Source organism: Misgurnus anguillicaudatus, chromosome 9 (genome assembly GCF_027580225.2).
Source record: "Misgurnus anguillicaudatus chromosome 9, ASM2758022v2, whole genome shotgun sequence".
NCBI lineage: Eukaryota > Metazoa > Chordata > Actinopteri > Cypriniformes > Cobitidae > Misgurnus > Misgurnus anguillicaudatus.
The window spans coordinates 32,622,501-32,643,051 of NC_073345.2; the positions used below are offsets into that span (position 1 = coordinate 32,622,501).

The 20,551-nt window shown below is 36.1% G+C and overlaps 1 protein-coding gene across 2 annotated transcripts in view; it reads right to left on the reverse strand.

The window, feature by feature from the left end:
- Positions 1-18,220, reverse strand: part of shroom3 (shroom family member 3) — a 64,402-nt gene extending 46,182 nt beyond the window's left edge. Inside the window, exons 1-2 of one of the 2 annotated variants that reach the window (XM_073871506.1) lie at positions 17,400-18,220; positions 1,182-1,336 (exon numbers count right to left, since the gene is read on the reverse strand). In XM_073871506.1, coding sequence (XP_073727607.1) covers positions 1,182-1,336; positions 17,400-17,543 — 299 coding nt within the window. In that variant the 5' untranslated portion in view covers positions 17,544-18,220. The remainder of the gene's footprint in view (positions 1-1,181; positions 1,337-17,399) is intronic. The other variant, XM_073871505.1, reaches the window with a different exon arrangement.
- Positions 18,221-20,551: the final 2,331 nt, after the last annotated feature.

A 20,551-nucleotide genomic window follows, 5' to 3' on the forward strand; every position in this document is an offset into this window, starting at 1 on the left:
CTATGTTGATACCCAGCATGCATTGCAGCATGAAGCTTTTTTGTTAATAGGTACCATTAATGAGCTTTATAGACTGATTCGTAATTCAGAGATTGATTCAGTAGTTTAACCTTCAAAGTATGTTTTATAATTCTGAAAATAACAGACATAATATTTAGGTAAATCTACAATTAAATTACTTAATCACATTAGATCTAAGTTTTCTTTGCAATAGCAAATGTGTCTTAAAACATGCTTCCACAGCCAAAGAAAACTTAACATTAAATACAAGAGTCAGGGGCCTGACTAAAACAAACACTGATCACCATAATGGATGTTTGTTGAAATTGCAATATTTGTTCAATATTAATGGAGGGTGCAAACGTGATATTGATTCAGTAGGATTACTTTTGACAACTCAACAATTTTTAACATGGTTTCAATGGTTGCTTGCCATCTTGGAAGCTATGCATTACACCGATTTAAAATAAATCTAAAGATTCCAGAAATGGTGTCTGTCATGCTTTATGGTTCCAGGTCTTCTGCCTGACCTCAACTCTCTCGCATACAGCTGTGGTTTGAAATATAAAATGTTTGCTTATAAAAATAGTTTCACCTCAAAAGACATTTAATAACTGTATGAATTAGTTTTTGATGGATGGATGCACTTTTTGATGAAGATTTAAAATTTGGGCACTATCCCATGCCATAATAAAGCTGAAAAGAGCCATTTAATATAAATCTGACTGTGTTTCACTTAAAGGGATAGTTTACCCAAAAATGAAAATTCTGTCATCATTTATTCACCCTCAAAACCTGTATAAATGTCTTTGCTCAAAATACATCCCTTTGTGTTCAGCAGAACAATGTTTTTAAGCACCACTGATTTCAATAGTATTTTTCTTTCCTACTACAGAAATCAATGATGCTCCTGTTTCCTGCACGATTACAAGTATTGTGTTCAGCAAAACAAAGACATTTATACAGGTTTTGAACAACTCATTTTCAGGTAAAGTATCCCTTTAAAGAAAAAAGTCATATACACCTAGGATGGCTTGAGGGTGAGTAAAATATGGGCTAATTTTCATTTTTGGGTGACATTTTATTCTAAGCAGACAAGAAATAATTATGTTGCTGTGAACAAACAAACAAACTAATAACAGACTTTAACCCTTTATAGTGCAGTGTGTGTATAGTCATACCTGCGAACCGTGAGACGCAGTGTTTTGTAAGATCCTTTCACGAGAGAAATGGCCTCCTGTCTCCATCCACTCAACTCAACCTCATTAATTATGACAACCTCATCACCAACCTGTAGTGGGTGCTGTAACAGAGATGCTTTGCCGCCCTCCTCTACCTGTGGAAACACACAAACACACACACACACATAAAGATTGTGAGCACTTTGTATGATAATACATGGAGGCTACAAAGGATTTATGAAGAAAATTAAAAACACATGCTTGCTCAACTGCACAGAGCCAGCTCAGAATTCAAAGAATGTTTTCTTTGGACCTTCTCGTCTACACATTCAGAGTCTCCAGACACTAATATTTCATATAATCTCTCGCCCCGTATACACAGGACGGAGTCCCACGTTACAAAAGCTCTGCGGTGCATCCAGTCAACAATGTCATTATACACCTGAAAAGAGCCAGAAAGACTTGCATTCATTCTGTTCCTGCTTCTGAACAACACAAAGAGCACAAGGCATTAGTCATGCACAGGAAACCTAATGTTTAGATATTTCCACCACAAAGAAACCTCTGTGAAGCCCAAGAAGCATCGTGCCATTAACAAGAAGGGTAGAATTTGTTTATAGATAAGATCTGTTAATGTACTTTTATTTTAGACATGTGATGTCTCACTCTGGATTGTTCCAACAATGAAAAGTCCTGTGGTGTGACATTGAAATATTTCCCCTGGAAACAAATGTTTCGATTGTATATGTAACATGAGCAATTAGTGAGCAGTCAAAATGATCTAGAATTTTGTTTATTTAAAAAATAATCACGGGTATGCGTCTTGCTCAAGGGGACAATGGAGGCAATCATGTTATTTTTGCCACGCAGAACATATTCTTGTATTAACATTACTGTCAAACAAACATATTCTCAACCCCAACTACGGCTGGACGACATTGACCCAAATTCATATCGCAATAATTCCTGGATGAGTAGGGGTGCACGATAATAAAAGACAAATGCAATGCACGGTAACTTGCTAAATTATGCAATGAACAATATGCATTGTGATAATGCTTTACATTTGCAAAATAAAGTTGAACTTATGTTAAAAACATACATGTTTCACATTCTTTACGATCATTGATCATCTTCCACACGTCAAAGCACTCATTTTCACTTTACTTAAACTTTGAAAATACATAAACGTTTCAAGTATTAAAATAACGTATTGCCATATGCGATAATTAGCTTATTTTGAAAAATTGTGCTGCCCTATCGGCATGCGATAAATATCTTCGTAGGGCTGCATGATTATGATGAACTGCATGAGCTTTCTATGAAGCAGCTGCTTGGTAAATTCTAAATATCCAAAACTTAATAATAAAATGTAAATAAACAAATAATTATGAGAGTTATGTTGTTAGTAAAAAATCCAAAACAAATGGCTAAAGGACGCATCAACTTTATTCTCCACTGATTCACCACTGTATTTGGTCTAGGGATGGGCAATATAAACGATATGCAATATAAACGATACAAAATTGGCATACGATAGATATTTTAATTCTATTGCATCTTATCGCGATAATGCATGTTGATGACGCTATCAACCCGTGAAATTTAGAGCCACGAGCTGCTGCCGGCTGCAACGCATAATCATATTCGTCATTTTGAATAAACATGGCTGAAAGCGTCAGCGACCAGTCAATCTCAAAGGCAATGCCGGTAGATCGCACATAAGTTAACTGCTGCTTCACGCGCAAAATTGGCATTATGGACTTAAACACTTTTTCTAAGGGTCTTTATAACGTGTTCTGAAACGAGTCTACTAAAAGCATCATACCGCAATACATATCGCTATCGCAAGAGGCTGCAATGTATATCGCAAAATGGATTTTAGGGCATATCGCACATCCCTAATTTGGTCCCAAATATACTGCTGAAATACACAGAAATGAGCACAAATGGAGGGTTTTGGTGTTTATGTAATTGTTTTACTCGTAATTGTAATCCCGATTAGTTTTTCAATTAATTGTGCAGCCCTAAATTGCAAAAAATCTATTAATGTAAAGCTGCGTTGAAACAATTAACAATTGTGAAAAGCGCTATATAAATAAAATTGAATTGAAAAAATTACTTTCTCACTTAGTATTTTTGTCTTGTTTTCAGTACAAATATAAAAAAATTCTTAAATCAAGATGAATTTTCTTGATGAGCAAAATGACCTAAGAAAATAAGTCTAGTTTTTTGACAAAAAATATACAATTTAAGTGAATTTGTGCTTAAAACAAGCAAAAAATCTGCCAATGGGGTAAGACATTTTTTCTTGATTTTTTTTAATTAACTCATTCACCGCCAGCCTTTTTGAGAAAAGTTGCCCACCTGCATTTTTGTGATTTTAACAAAAGTTTCACAAAATTCCTTGCAGGAAAAATTATCTTCTATAAATATATAAACATACAAATTACATCAAATTAAAGAACACACCCTTTGCTTTCAAACAAACAATAAACAAACAAACAAACAAACAAACAAAATGGGGAAAAAACGTTTCATTATATATACTTTTTCCACTTAATTTAACCACTGAAATATGGATATTTCTCTTCAAAAATACAACATTTTGAGCAAAAAGCTTAAAAAATTGCGTTTTTGTAAAGGAATTTATGTTAGATATCAGACTCAGAATGACTATCAAACATAAAGGTAGGTAAAATAAATCATTAAATCTTTTTAACTTCCGTTTTTGATAAATTCGGTTTTGGCGCCATCCAGTGGATAAAAGCGGTATTACACTTTCACTTTGAAATTCGTCAATGGCGGGGAATGAGTTAAGAAAAAAGTTTAAGATTTTTTTTCTTACCCCAATGGCAGAAATGCATATTAATGTAAGAATTTTTAGATATTTGTACTGAAAACAAGACAAAAATACTAAGTAAGAAAGCCAGTTTTTTCCAGTGTACCCTGCAAAAAATTATTTTTAAGAAAAAATTTTCTCATTTAAAAAATCTAAATATTCTTAAATTAAGATGGTAAATGGTAAATGGACTGCATTTATATAGCGCTTTTAACAGACATTTAACAGGCCATCCAAAGCGCTTTACAACTAGCCTCACATTCACCCATTCACACACTCATTCATACACCGATGGCGGTGTCAGCCATGCAAGGCGCCAGCCAGCTCATCGGGAGCAGCTGGGGTTAGATGTCTTGCTCAAGGACACCTCGACACTTGGTCCGGTGGAGCCGGGGATTGAACCACCAACCTTCCGGTTTGTAGACAACCTACATGAACCACTGAGCCACTGCCGCCCAGATGCTTTTTCTTGATGAGCAAAACCACACAAGAAAATAAGTCTAGTTTTTAGACCAAAAATATCAAATTTAAGTGAGTTTTTGCATAAAACAAGCAAAAAAAATCTACCAATGGGGTAAGCAAAAAAATCTTAAAAAATTTTCTTAAAGGTGCAGTGTGTAAATTTTAGCGGCATCTGGTGGTGAGGTTGCGAATTGCAACCAATGGCTCAGTTCACTGCTTACCCCTCGCTTTTAAAACGCATAGAGAAGCTACAGTAGCCACCACCGGACAAACATGTCAACTTCACAGACAACTTAGTAAAAAAGTTTGTCCGTTAAGGGCTTCTGTAGAAACATGGTGGCACAAAATGGCGACTTCCATATGTAGATAAAAACGTCTCATCCTAAGGTAATAAAAACATAAAGGTTCATTATGAAAGGTCTTTATACACCCCTGATAATATAGTTTTGTATATCATTTTGCATTTCTGTCAAGAGATCCTTCTAAAAATTACACACTGCACCTTTAAACACTAAATTCAAGAAAAATTTGCTTACCCCATTGGCAGACTTTTTTGCTTGTTTTATGCACAAAATCACTTAAATTTGATATTTTTGGTCTAAAAATTATTTTCTTGGGTCGTTTTGCTCATCAAGAAAAAGCATCTTAATTTAAGAGTTTTTGGATATTTTTACTCAAAACAAGACAAAAATCATTTTTTGCAGTGTATCTTGGTATTTTCTTCGAAGTTTACATTCAAGCCAAATCCTCATGTGAGATGTCACAATTACATTTATTAAAACAACATATGATGAAAATAATATTCAAAGACAGTCGAGATAGTTTCCTTCCTGAAAACATACAGCTGCACAACATGCGAGCTGGCTGAAAAGCTTACGTCTGACCTCAGTATAGATTTCTGGCAGAGCTTCTGTTGCAGAGAAGGCTCATATCATAACGATATAGACTGTATCATCTGATCCAGTATCCCGCTGGGAGAAATACAGATATATTACCAAAACTCAATATACCACCCAGCCCTAACACTAACCACTAACTCACTTAAAATAACTGTAAAGAATAGGTTGATAATAATAGCCCTAACCAAACCCTTAAATGTGATTCCTGAGTCACACCTACTGTACCGACTATGCATGTGTCACTCTGTGTCAGCAGTCAGATATTAAACTTTTGCAAATGACTTAAATAAAAAAGTGCCTGCTAGATGATTAATAACCAATAGCCTAACATACTGGCAGATGTCCAAGCAAATTCTTCCAATGATTAATAGGATTTGACCGCTGGTTTATTGTTAGCATTCCTTAACTACAGGCAAATCTGAGCCAAGGAAAATAAATCCATCAGGAAGCCCTTTCAAGAAAACACAGAACAAACTAGCATTTCATTATCCTTCAAAAGACACGCATTTGGGAAGCGTTCACGATTGTGTACGGTTTCCTGTTAAAACCTGTCTCTATCCTGACAACACTCCTTCTCAAAGGACGACCGTGAGCGACTTCCTCACGCTATTCGAATCGGGACATATTCAGAATAATCGTAAGAGCAAGCATGTCTTCCTTTTCATTGGTTATTGAGCGTAAAGCCCAGCACCTCAATGAAAAGACCGCTAGCGGAGATTTACTTAACACTCGGCCTCTGGGCCGTGAATAGGAGTGTTTAATTGTAGATGTGCTGCCAAACCGGTGACAACGATTCCATTAATATGTAACCGAACGAAGTGCCTAATTCCCTTAACCTTATTTTAACCCCCGACATCCTGAGGTTAGGTCGCTCTTAACTTGCCGTTTACTGTCGAAACGCACAAAACAACACTGGATGAATAAAAGAGCAACTTCACAGAAGAGGCTAAATCAGCATTCAAGACTGGATAAAGTACAATTGGAATTGCGCTGTTTTTTCCCCATCCTTTTTTGATCATCTTTCTTCTTTTGTTGCTTTCCAGGCTAGCTGGGCTCTCGCAAATTCCGTAGCTGACATTCTGCACTCTCGCTCTCTCTTTTGGGTCTTTGCCAGACGCTTGGGCTTTATACTGCCCTGTATTTGCCTGTTTTCAAGAAGAAGATGAAGGGGTTAGGACAGTGTGTGGGGGGTAAGAGAGAGAGAGAGAGGGAGAAAAATGAACTTTGTCTTGAATGTTTCTCCTAAAACTCAAACAATTGTTGATACGCAGTAAGAGCTATAAAGATGTGAATAGCATAGCTGAGATCGTTTTTTGTTTGAAGATTATTATGACAAATGTTTAACTTCATATCAATGACTTTTGATGGTGGACTTTGATATCAATGCAAGTCTGAGCACATCTGAGACAGTTTGAAAGGTGCAGAAATTCCAAAATGTACATAAAAACTCACTGTACGGTCAAAAAAGGACTTTGTGCTGGGTTGTTTCCACCCAAAATTATTATTTATTTAAACCGAACGGCTGGGTTTGTCTTTTTTGACTCAACACTTAATTGAAAACAACGAGTGTGTAAAATACCTTTTAATAATACTAGACAGTATCTGCATTTTCATTACAGACCTGCGTAAAACCTATGCAACATTTTCTAAATTACGATAAAAAAAACGTTTATGAATGATGCGTTTACACTAATCAATGAAATTACTTCTCTTCCGAGGGGCGCGAATTTAAAATATGTGTTTGTTGCGTCATGTTAACCATGTGCATCATGCGTCTTGTCAAAATACGTGCCTGCTGTGGTTTTATATTGGAGATCGAAATTTCCACTGACCGTATTTTCAATTCGCAATGTCAATTCGCACAATTTGAAGGGTAATGGAAACGCAGCTACCATGCAAGTGCACTTACAAGGAAAAATACAGAAAAATTATGTAAAAATATTTTTGAAAAATATATTTTTTGAAAACATTATGAAGGGCACTGTAGACACGTTTCTAAAAAAATGTGGAATTAAATTAACCCAGAAAATGTTTATATTTAACCCCACAATAGGTTAAACCAACCAAGCCTTTTGGGTTAAAACAACCCAGCATAGATTGAATTGCAAACCAACAAAAGGTTGGGTCCGTTCCTTTTGGACACAACACTTGGTCCAAAAAATAACGCATTTTCCAAAAAGCTTTTTTAGCGAGTATTTACCAACTAAAAAAATCCATATCAGCCATTACCTTTTTAGGATGTCAACCTACACTTTTTAGGATGGATAGTATGCAAATTGGGATACTGACAGGGAGTCCAATAACAAGCAGTGGCTGGTGCTACCCACAAACACTTGCATGTCTTTTAAGAGCAGATCATTGTGTGTGTGGTCATGAAAGAACCTCCTTAGTGATATTTACACCACCCATAACCTCCTAAAACTTCACTTTCTCCCTCTTTCTACCATCCCTACCCCATTGCATACTCAACTTTCTTTTCCTCAGATCTGAGAGCCTCTCAAGGCCTAAAGCTCTTCCTTATCCTCGTGTCTTATCTCCCGGGCGTCTTTACTTGTTGCCGTGGTAATGGTGACAAGCTCTTAAAGGGGGTACGAAGGGCCGTGGCTGTTGTTTGAATCCTGCTCACTATTCAGCACAACACACTTTAAAGCTCACCACAACACACAAGACGCCGCTCACTATTGAAAACAAGACACCACTCTACATCGCGCAACAGAAAGCTAGCTATTCAACACGACACGCATTACTGCACAAAAGAGCTACATCACAGATAAAACAGCAGAGGTCTTTGTTGAACACAATGCGTTGGCACGTAAGTGTTTGCATCATTACCTTATAATTAGGGATGCACCGAAATGAAAATTCTTGGACGAAACCGAAAAACGCAAACCAAGGCCAAAAAAAACGAAACACCGAAAGAAATTATTATGCCAATTATAAGTACAATTGCATTTATGGCTGTCACTGTGTACTAACTAGGGGTGTGTGACGGATCAAAAAACTCACAGTTCGGATCACATTACAGTTTTTGAGGCACATATCAGATTATTTTTCCGATCAGCAAAAAGCGGGTGGGAAAAATCTAATAAACAATAAAGAAATTGCAAACATTTATAAAAAATAACAAAGTTGTGCATTATTAAGGTCTGAAATTATAGCATTAGGTACAGAAATCAAATTAAATGAATCATAACACAATAAATTAAATATATTATTATTTTTAGAGCTATTTGTCTCTTTGTCATGGATTGTTTGATTAACATTAATGACACAATCTGACTGTAATCTATACATACACTTAAGACATAAACAAATGTTTTTATTAGAAAAAGAATACTGTGGAGATAATTTTGTTTATATGTGCCCTGTCAATAACAGAGAGATTTTATGTTTGCTTGTTTTTTTTAAACTCGTCTCTCTCGTATGTGCACTATTAAGGGCACTTAAACACACGCGCACACCTGCTTGAGCACGAAGGGGAGGGGTGGGTGACGACTGATCACCGTGAGTGAAACCCAAGCGCTAGCGCACAGATTGGAGGGGCGCGGTTGACATTCATTTTCGGTTGATATTTTCAGCTGGATTTTTTATTTCGGCCCGAAACCGATAATGCCATTTTCGCAGGAAATTTTCGGCGACCGAAATTTCGGTGCACCCCTACTTATAATCCATTTAAGCTTAACTTTTTGAAGTTAATGAATATAAAATGTAGATGCTTGTGGCTCGTCGCCATGTATGTAGTGAAAACGTAAATGGAAAACCACCACAAACTTTATTATTGCAACAATACCCAGCAAGCAATTTTGCATTTTATGGACGTCTAATACACAGACCAGGCGTCTAGGCTAAAACAAGGCAAAATTTGGGCTGTTGGAAATTTTAACGGATGCCTTCAAATAAATGAAATAAACTAAATAAATAAATTAAACCAAACACTTTTGACTTTGCTTACATGATGGGGTATCATACATCTTACAAGTAATTTACATAAGCAAATTCATGTTTATTTTGGCCAGAAGTGGGTTTTCTAGCCGGACTATATCGGGTCTATAGTTAACCTAGATGGTGAAATGAAGGCTTTGCTTGCTGGGAAGTCGAGTCCACGACCAGTAATGGTTGATCAATATATAGGTTTAAAGGGACTGTAAGTAGGATTTAAAGTGTTTTATTAATCAAAATCAATGTCTTTATTTATAAATATGTCCTCGTTGGTGTCAAATGACCTCTGCCAGTGATCTGACTTTTTTTTGTAAGCTTAGAATTTCTCCTTTTTACTTACACTGAACGTAAGTCCAAGGAGGCATCCATATCGTTCCGCTGTATTGATAAACTATAATAGCATTAGCCTACCAACGCGTTTCCACAACGCGTTTTCATTCAGAACACGTGAACCAGCTGCAACGAACAAGGATATCAGTGATTACATAACGGCTACCGTAGTTGCAACACGCATTTATAAAGGTGAGGCGCTAGAGAGCACTGTTCGTTTGAATGCAAAATACAATTTCACCACTAGATGGGGTAAATCCTACTTATTGCCCCTTTAATGGCTGATAATACCAATAAAGAGAGGATGGTGTCCAGTAAAATGCCAGTACAACCACTTGATCATTCAATCTAAATCTCAATATGGGGAAATATCAATATAAATATCAATATCTAATATATATATATATCACACAACATATCAGACTTTGACTAAAATGCACAAATACTGAGGGAAATACAGCTCACCTTCCAGACACCTTTGACATTCTCATTCGAAGTACAAGCTCATGCTAATCTTTCATGCCATTTAGAAGGAACAGAATACAAACTGGGATTCAGCCAAAGTGTTTCTCCAATCCGAATGTGAACTCCCTGAGCTTGAGGACTTTGATTTTTAAGGATAAACCGAGCATGCAATGCCAAAATTAAGCTTTGGATGCAAACTCGTGATTTTTTTTTAAATAGCTTCCGTTTCCGAACTGAAAACATCCTTGTAATCAATTCCTGTTTATGCAGTATAGGACAGAGCAGGTAGCTACTGAACACACAAACACAGTCAGGCACCTACATCACATTGTCATAGCAGCAGCGAAATCACAAACTATCTGGATGTTTTGTGTTGTTTCTCCAAGAAGCTCCAAGAGATTGGAGTTGAGCTGTGGAAGGGATATTACTCAAGAGCACAAAACCAGAACACCAAATAAGGCCGGATGGGGATCTCCTAAACTTTCGCTTCTTCAGACTGACATTTCAGCCAAGAATTACTCCCTGTATAAAATCAAGTTTACAGTTCGAACCGACAGGGGGTTTATAGCCTGATATCACTGCAGAACCCTCTTAAGTTCCACAAAGAACGTCTTGTTCTCTATTTCTTGAGAAAGACATCAAAGAACAAGTACACTGACCTGAAAAACCAATAATGTAATGATGTAAGCCGTATACACAAAAAAATTATCCCAAGCTGTCACTGGGGCAGTACCATTATAAATGTCCTGTCTGGGTTATTTTTAACCCATACAGGGTAAATATTGAAAAGAACACACCGCTCAGTTAAAATTGACCCAACTGCTGGGTTTTTATAACCCATGGTTGCATGACAATTGGGGGTGTAACAATACATCAATATGGATCAAGGCATCAATTAAATTTCTAATGATACGATGGATCCATTGCCACACATAAAATATCGACATGAGGTACCTTTATTTTGCATCCTCATTCCTTATCGTAACCTCCAACTATGCAAATGCAAAGCAGTAGCAGCGAAAACACAGCGAAAGAGGCAGAAGATGTTGTATCGGACGCAAATCATAGGTTTGGAAATATTTTGTATTTGGAAAATGGATTGGACAAAGATAAAAAAGAAAACCAGTTGAAACAAAGACTTTGACTGTTGCCAACATAAGCTTGATTTTATGTGACATTTTTCCCTCATTATTTATTTTTCTTGTGTAATTTTGCACAAGAAAGTGTGTAAAAGTCTGCATATTTATGCAGCGGACACATTTTTTCAAATACGCCGCACTTTCGCAGCATAAATTGCAGATTTCCGTGCGCAAAATATGCATCTCTTGCATGATTACATAATCTCCGCATTTTCGTAGCAAAAATCAGATATATCTTTGCAGAAACTAAGTTGAAAAATGTTGCATTTACCTCACACAAGCGCAGCCATGTCTACTGTTGCCATGGAAACGTTATGAAGTAATGTGATTATGTGACGTGAACATCGTTGAAAATATGCAAAAGCTGACAACAGTTTTTGCAAGTTCCCGCAGTTTTTGCCAGTTCCCGCAATTTCATCGCATAAAATTGCATAAATATCCTGCATATTCCATCGCATTTTTTAAGAAAACGTGCCGCAAGATCAAGGATTTTTGCCCGCAACAATCACAAAAAAACTCCGGAAGGACTAGTTTGTTGTTGTTAATGTCCCAATTTTTAAAAGAGCTTAATTAAATATTCATGTTATATATTTTAGTTGGATTCATGAGTCATTAAAACTGTAAATGCTTTACTAGAACGTAATATTAAAGTATTGATAAATTAAATGAATCGTAATTGCATCGAACAAATGTTGGATGTATCAGCAAATATCACATCGCTGGTGGAGATAATCGATATTGTATCGTATCGCAACGTACTGTCCGATTTATACCTCTAATAACAACAACCCAACATTGGGTCATATTTAACCCAACATTAGGTCATTTTTAACCCAGCATGTTCTGTCCAGTATTTACCCAACATGGGTTCAAAATAACCCAGCTATTTTTAAAGTGTAATATTTACCATTTATTGTAGGTACAGATGTGTATTTGGTACCAATATGTACTTCTGAGGTACTAATATGAGCTCTTTAGGTGTAAAGGTGTACTTTTTGAAAGGGTACCGCCCCAGTGACAGATAGGAACCATCTCCTGATAGTGTGGGCTAGGGGGTTTCAAATGTTATGGTCCTCCACATATGATGAATCTTCAGTAAATTTCATATCCATATTTTGTATAAAGGAACATTTAACTTTAAACGTGTTAGATAAATATTAATTATGATATTATAAAGACAGCAATGGTTTACAAACCAAAATAACTGACTACACGCCATTTTTGCTTTGTCTTTTAAAAACCCTTGGTGTGGGCAACTCCCAAAATGATTGTCGAAAACATGAACAAAGAGGGACTTTATGTTTTGCAATGAGTAAATACACTCACCTAAAGGATTATTAGGAACACCATACTAATACTGTGTTTGACCCCCTTTCGCCTTCAGAACTGCTTTAATTCTACGTGGCATTGATCCAACAAGGTGCTGAAAGCATTCTTTAGAAATGTTGGCCCATATTGATAGGATAGCATCTTGCAGTTGATGGAGATTTGTGGGATGCACATTCAGGGCATGAAGCTCCCGTTCCACCACATCCCAAAGATGATCTATTGGGTTGAGATCTGGTGACTGTGGGGGCCATTTTAGTACAGTGAACTCATTGTCATGTTCAAGAAACCAATTTGAAATGATTTGAGCTTTGTAACATGGTGCATTATCCTGCTGGAAGTAGCCATCAGGGAATGGGTACATGAGATCATAAAGGGATGGACATGGTCAGAAACAATGCTCAGGTAGTCCGTGGCATTTAAACAATGCCCAATTGGCACTAAGGAGCCTAAAGTGTGCCAAGAAAACATCCCCCACACCATAACACCATTGCATTAATGAGAACTTGAACAGGTGTTCCTAATAATCCTTTAGGTGAGTGTATACAGCCACTGAAAAAAATAAGAGACCTCTATTTCAGTCCAGTGTTTGTAAAATTCAAACAAAAGCAAACCTCAGAAGTGACAAACTCACCCAAAAGCAATGTAAAAGACTGAAAGCATCTCAAGAAGACCCATGACAAATGTGCTTAAAAATCAGGGCTATTCCATCAAATATTCATTTGTGAAATAATTAGGGATGCACCGATAGGATTTTTTTGGGCCGATATCGATTTAAACTTCTGGCCGATACCGATTTAAACAGACAACTTGTATACAATACTACACAGTTGGTCTATTAGCTAGTTTATTTCTGCATCAGATTATTTTTACTGAACATGGATGGGATCTAATTAACATTCAACTGACCAACATAATAAGAGAGGCACAAATTAAGCTAAAACAAATATAATAAGACAGCATGACAACCTTCAAATGTGGTTTTTGCTATTCAGCATTTATTTTATTAACAACATTAACTCATTTTTTACATATAATGGATTTCTTTATGCAGTTAATTAATAAACAATCGTTATCGGCCTTTCTCGTGCTATTGCCGATATGTCGATGGTTTCAAATTAATAAAAATCGGCCGATAAATATCGGCAGCCGATACATCGGTGCATCACTAGAAATAATGTAAAAAAACAAAAACATTAGCACTGTTTGTTTAAAAAATGAATATAGACTTGTTTTCTTTGCAGTGTTCAAAATCTGAAAAACTGCACTTTTCTGTTAGTTTGTTCAGTTTCTGCAAATAAATATCATAATTTTATTAGGAATTTGGCAGAAATTATGTTGGTAGTTGACCGAATAAAACAAAAAATACATTAAAGAAAATAACCTTGAAGTGGCCTTTTAATTTTTATTCATGGCTATATGCAAAATACACTAAAGTTCTCAAATGTAGAAATCCTACGTACTGCTGTAGGAATGGGATACATTACAGGAATGGACTTAACCCTCTGAGAAATTCGGGCTGGGAGGATAACTGTAAAATGAATATTCCCAATGTGATTTTCTGGTATTACTTACTACAGCACAGGGATTTGTGTTCAGTATAATGGTTTTAAGACACCTGCTGATGTTAATGCCAAGAACATTCCCAAAGACTACTTTTTTCCCTAAAATAAGCAAATTCACATTGATCATTTGCTGTCCACCACACACATCGAGCAGCATGCTGACTTTGGACTGGAGTGATTCTAGTGTTTGTAATCTCTTAGACTGATAATCCTCACACATAGACACTGCACAACAGTGATAAAACTCTTGTCAATACCAAGGCGAAAGCATTTAACCCCTACAATGCCGACAATTAATCTCCATTGTTCTCAAAACATACAGTCGTAAACAGATTGTGGGTGTTTCTGTGTATGAGACAAAAAGGCAGGAATGCCCAAATCTGTGTGTTTCACTTTCTGTCTTTATGGGATGTTTTCCTTTCATTCCTATGTGTTTCCTTGACAGCAGCGATTAGCCGACATGACAGGTCAGTACTGATCTAGTTCAGTACAAAAGACCTTGTTCTGATCACGAGTAACTACGTGAACCCATAATATTCTTACCAAGCACCATCATAAATATCTTGATATAAATTCAAATGCAGTTCATTATTGCACAATAAGTTACAGAACTGTGGCTATTGTATTGCCACACATGTATGAATAAAACATGTTTTCTTTTAGTTTACTTGATAGCCAGGAAGGAAATTACTTATGCCTACATTGTCAGAAAAAAAAGTTTTTTTTAGCTGTCACTGGGGTGGTACAGTTACACATTTGCACCTAAAGAGTTCATATTAGTACGGCACATAAATGTATACATATATGGGTGATTCTCACGAAAACTTGGTTTTAAAAATGTCAAGCATGAAAATGTAAAAATTGCTTAAATTTTCCTTTTTTTCCCACCAGACATTGAAAAACAAAGTCTGGAGTAAATGGGAACATTAATTTAAAAACTTTTACTTATCATTTAACACTTTTTGTAACATAATATAAATTAGTCCTAAAAAATCTCATTACCGCAACAGTCAGAAAACATCAACACTGACATATTTTCAAAATGACATGACAAACCTGAAAGAACATAATTTGGAGATTCTGCACATGCATTTAAAATCAAAGTATAATGCTTCTATTAATTAAATTAACATTTAATAAGCATCTGTTGCGGTAATGATAGTCAAAATGTCGTGTAAGCATTCTGACAAGACAATATTTCAGATTTACTGTAAAAAAATGATCTTACCTGGTAGCCATCTTGAAGTTACTGGTCCATGTGCTTGGTCACTCAAAATCAAACTTTATTAAAATTCTGTATGTGTGCTTAAACTGTTCTCAAAAAGTGTTGCGGAGGATGAGAACATCAGGCATGGACACATCATTTTCCTAATTTTTCTTCATTATTATTATACATGAATATTCAGTAAATATTTTTTCTGTCATCTAAAGTAGTCTAGCAAAACATCCATTTATTTTTTTTCGTAATATTTTTGTGTTAATTTGATTAAATTACAACATAACGCATGTTCAAACACAGCCGGACACATTGCGGTAATGAGAATTTCAGCAGAAAATGAGATAAAATTTCCAATTATAAATTCTTATGTTGAAATCACACATTGTGCAAGGTAGAACACAGTATTGTGTTAATTCTGAGGCTTTTTAATGTTAGTATATTACACATTTTAAAGCTAAAATCATTAGTGCCGTGGTGTTTCAATGGTTTCGTGAGAATCACCCATATGTACCCAAATGGTACATATTAGGACTTTTTTAAAGGGTACTGCCTCAGTGACAGTTTGGGACAATTTTTGGACCTTTTTTCTGACAGTCTACTTTTTTCGATTAAAAGTACACAATCCCGCATCTGTAATGAGAATGCATTGGATATCATTGCATACGTGTTGATTGCCTAAATTTCACCTTTCAACTTGTTTCTCTGCATTTATACTATTGACATGAAAGATCTCTCAAAGGCGTTTTGTGCTATTGTTTTCCATAAGTAATCAAACGTATGACAGATAGCAATGCAAAGGTTGTGGGTTTGATTTACAGGAAACACACATACTGATAAAATGCATGGCTTGAAGGCATTGTACGTCTGCCAAATGCATAAATTTAAAACAGGCTGAAAAATCCCAAAGGCTTATACTGAGGCAGTGAGACATAAAGATTTAAAAAAGGCTTAAACTTGGGTCTGTGCTCTTTAGATTTTATCAACTTTAATATAAAACCCCAGTTAACATTGAAACATCTTCCATAATATACATCCATAATATATAAACATATATCTATATATATAAGATATAAGGAGAAACTGTACATCTAGAGCTTACAGAGATGCTTTTAAACATCTCGGCTACAATAGATTCAATTCCACTGTCTATTGTGTTTAAAGTTTGGGCTCCAGTTGTGTGGAAAACATTGAGCATGTGAAAAACTTGTTTTGTGAAAGTAACTGGTCAAAATCTGTTATTCACGCTGGTCTGGGTGTCACACTTAGAATCTGACCCTGTACTTAGTAATTATAGTTTAGATGTGTGAAGGACGCTTTCATTAGAAGTGTGTAAGACGTCTGGCCCATGCAGTCTACATGTGAAATAACTTTATTAGACCTTATCTGTTGTAATATAAAAACTCAATGCCAATATGTGTTTGTTGTGGATTACAGTTTGAATTAAACATAAAAATGTCATAACACTCTTTATTCCACTTTCATAAAAAATCCTGATAATTGACTCACCCCTATGTGATCCAAGGTGTTTGTGTCTTTCTTTTTTCAGTCGAAAAGAAATTAAGTTTTTGTAGGAAGAATTCCAGGATTTTTCTTCATATAGTGGACTTCAGTGGACCTCGAGGCAAGATGTTGTGGTTTAAAAGTACTTTTTTGCGAAAATGACAATCGTTTCACTAGATCCTTTTGCTTTGGTTGGGTTCATGTAGAGCCCTTTAAAACTGCATTGAAACTGTTGAGGTCCACTAAAGTCCACTATATGGTCTTCTTTAAGAGAATACAATACAATTGATGCATAAAGTAAGTAGGAGTTTTTAAATATCTTAGTGTCCAAATACCTAAAATCCCACTCTGCAATATTTCATTCATGCTTTTCCTCAATTCCCCAACTATCAGGTGAAACTTTTCTCACGTTTCTCTCTGGTGTATAGAATAACATGTTGACTGACAGATTTAAAGGCCTCTGAGGAATAAAGCTGTTATATTCAGGTAAAGTGATGGACAGGTGGGTAAGATGATCTTTCGGATAACTTACCTTCGATATGATTAACGGCTCGTCGTGTTCAAGTCCACCTTTCAGCGTGAAACCCCAGGGCGCTCCTCCCTGCAACTCAGCCTCGACGAACACAAACTTTCCCTGATGGATCACCGCGCTGCTGCCAGGAATACTATTATCCATGGTGGGAATGCGACTGTAGTTTATCAGTCAACGACTAAAAACAGCACTGCCAAGGATGTCCCGAGGATGAGGGAGGTCAGAATCAGCGCACGTCAAAACTTCAAATACGTGAAGGATCATTTCCTCGCGTTACTTTTTTCGGGATCGCCTCGTAAACTTGCAATCCGGTTCCCATTCCGAGCACCTTCCAGTACATCCTACCTGTCGGACAAATGAAAAACGACTTGTCCAACCTTGTGAAATGCAAATGAGCAGGCAAATGTGATCTAGAGGACCATTTTTACAATGGTTAAACTCTCCTTTAAAGCCCGTTTGTCAGCGCGCACTCGCGTCCGAGTTTACATCACAATAGCATTTGATACATTTCACTGCGTGCGCAGAAAGAGCGAACGCTCGCGCCCGAGAGTCCTGTCAAACAACGAAACAACTTATCCGTTCCCGCGATCCTAAAATCGGCGTTTTAAAAGTGCACAGTCCTAAGTTTACTTTGCCTGTTGATGCGTTGAAACTCGCCGCAGCCATGGATGAGGGAGACTGTGGTCGACCCCCCCACCCATCTCCTCACGGTTCATCGGAATGGTGCCCAGCGCGCATGCGCGTACTGAGTAAACCGCTCTGCTTCGGCGTAATAATGCAACAATTCCCAAAATCACGTACTCACGCTTATGGTCGAAACTAAAGCCAGACACAATGTAGTCAAATCAGCACCGTGGCTCTCGGTCCTCCCACTTAATGCAGTTGAAACCACAGAGATACACTCATCATGCTTGCTTGGCTCTCTAACAGATCATCCAGTTTAGTGTTTGTACTTTGTAGTAGAGTTGCTTACACCTTGAAATACAATATAGGAAAAGAGTTGAGTGGATATATCTGACTGACAGGATCCTTATCCGGAGTTTAGCATATAAATTAATAACACCGTTTCCACGTCAAATGACTCTGGTTCTGTACGCGATTTTGTCATGGAACATCACGCATGCGCCCTTTTACCTTATAGATATTACTGAATAGGTGTGCTTTCGGATATATTACACCTGATAGCCTTGCCTCAGGGGCTGTAAACTTCACAGATGTACGCGCAACGGCGCGCTCTTTTGAACCAATCATGTCGTGATTCAGACTTCACGTGCCTTTGGAAGGCGGGGCTTTATAAAGAGAGCGTGTGTTTGAATGGATGACGATGGTCCACCTACCCACCTATAATTTATTTAAGGTTTATTTTAAAGTAGAACTTTAACATTATGCTAACGTGTATGCTGACAGATATACTACCAATTGAATACCACTCTAGTAGTAGTTAAAGTATTATATAGTAAAAATGTTTTTTTCTTTTTCTTATAAGCTATTAAAAACCTAAGTTTACTACATAACACAAAAGAGTAAAAACATTTGGCTCAGTTGGTTAGGTTTATCTGGGAAACATGTTGCTTCACATCTTTTATGATCACTGGGTTGTACAAATCTTTGGAAACACCTAAATAAACCCTCAAAATCTACCTTTCATCTTTACAATAGCACACCTGCGGTGCAGTACAACAGGTGTGGCCCGCTGTGCTCTGCAGCCTTAAGACACATCTGAACATGTTTACCAATGACATCATAGCAATGAGGTCATGTCCTGATATCACTTAACTTACAGGACAAACAAACAACAAAACAAAACAACAAACAAAACTGTTTGTAAGATGATGTGCTAAAGAACAGCATATCCAAACTGAATATGAATTGATATATACCTTGTTTTTAACAGTAAACCATATATTAAATGGTCTTAAATACTTCATATTTAATTTTCAAGTATATTAATAAAGTACAACTCTTTTCACAAAGTTTTTAAATGCACAGATCAAAAGAATGATAACTGAAGTGTTCACTGAATTAGATGCTACACACAACAGGTAGGCTAAACCATTGTTAGTGTGACAACATATTAAGACCGGAAGGGGGCGACAGAAACAAATGAAAAACATTTAATCTTTTTATATTGCGTGCACACAATTGGGATTTTCTAAATCTGGACTGACCTATAAATGTCTGGGTGGTCTTTTTACAGTGTCTGATTTTAAACACTGTAAAACAATAACTTTGGAGGTTGAAAGTGTTTAATTAAACGTGGTTTTGATGTTTAATATGATTGAAATGTTTATGGTGCAGATAATAAACATTGGCAGACAGTTTGTTATTTTTGTATTTACACACACACACACAGCATTGTGAGAGGTTTTGAGAGTTTGTCAATAAAACAGTATCAAAGTTTTCTGGGTAGTCCTACCACAGCTAAAATATTTACTTTTATTGCCATTATAATTACAAAACATACATAAACTCCCAGCACAAAAGGTTTATAAAAATAACCACAAATTCTAATAATATAAAATGTTTTAAAACGTTTATCAGCCTTGTTTACTACAGAATGTAAGACCTTGTATAAAATTGTGTTTTTCTGTCTGTGTTTTTTAACTACAAATAATATTTTATTCCAAACAATTACTCTTTATGTGACATAGTTGATATAATACAATTATCTGAAGTTATGAAAACCTATGAATGTGTATATAATTGTGTTTGTGTGATTTTGTTGAACAACAAAACCGGTGTGTGAAATCCAGTCTAAAGTCTCATAATCTAATGGTGGATTTGTAGGATCAAAGTTTGATTTCAATCATTGATTACACATTGATTTCAATCGTTGACATGACCTTATTCAGTCAATCTTAAAGTTATATATTTACAGAATGTACTTTACATTATGTATAAAACAGTAAATCACAAAAAATATTTTAACAGGGAGGGTCACATGTAGAAAAAGGACCTTCAGAATAAGGAACTACTGGTGTGATATTTCTGTATTTTATGATTTTTTAAAATAAATATTTATAAAAGAGCTGTAGTATCTTACAAAAGACATCAAGACACAGCAGTAATGTTAAATTGTAGTTTATTTTTAAGCTGCATAGACAAAAACTAAATTTTCCCCAAGTTTAAAACATTTTGGGATGGTAACCTTT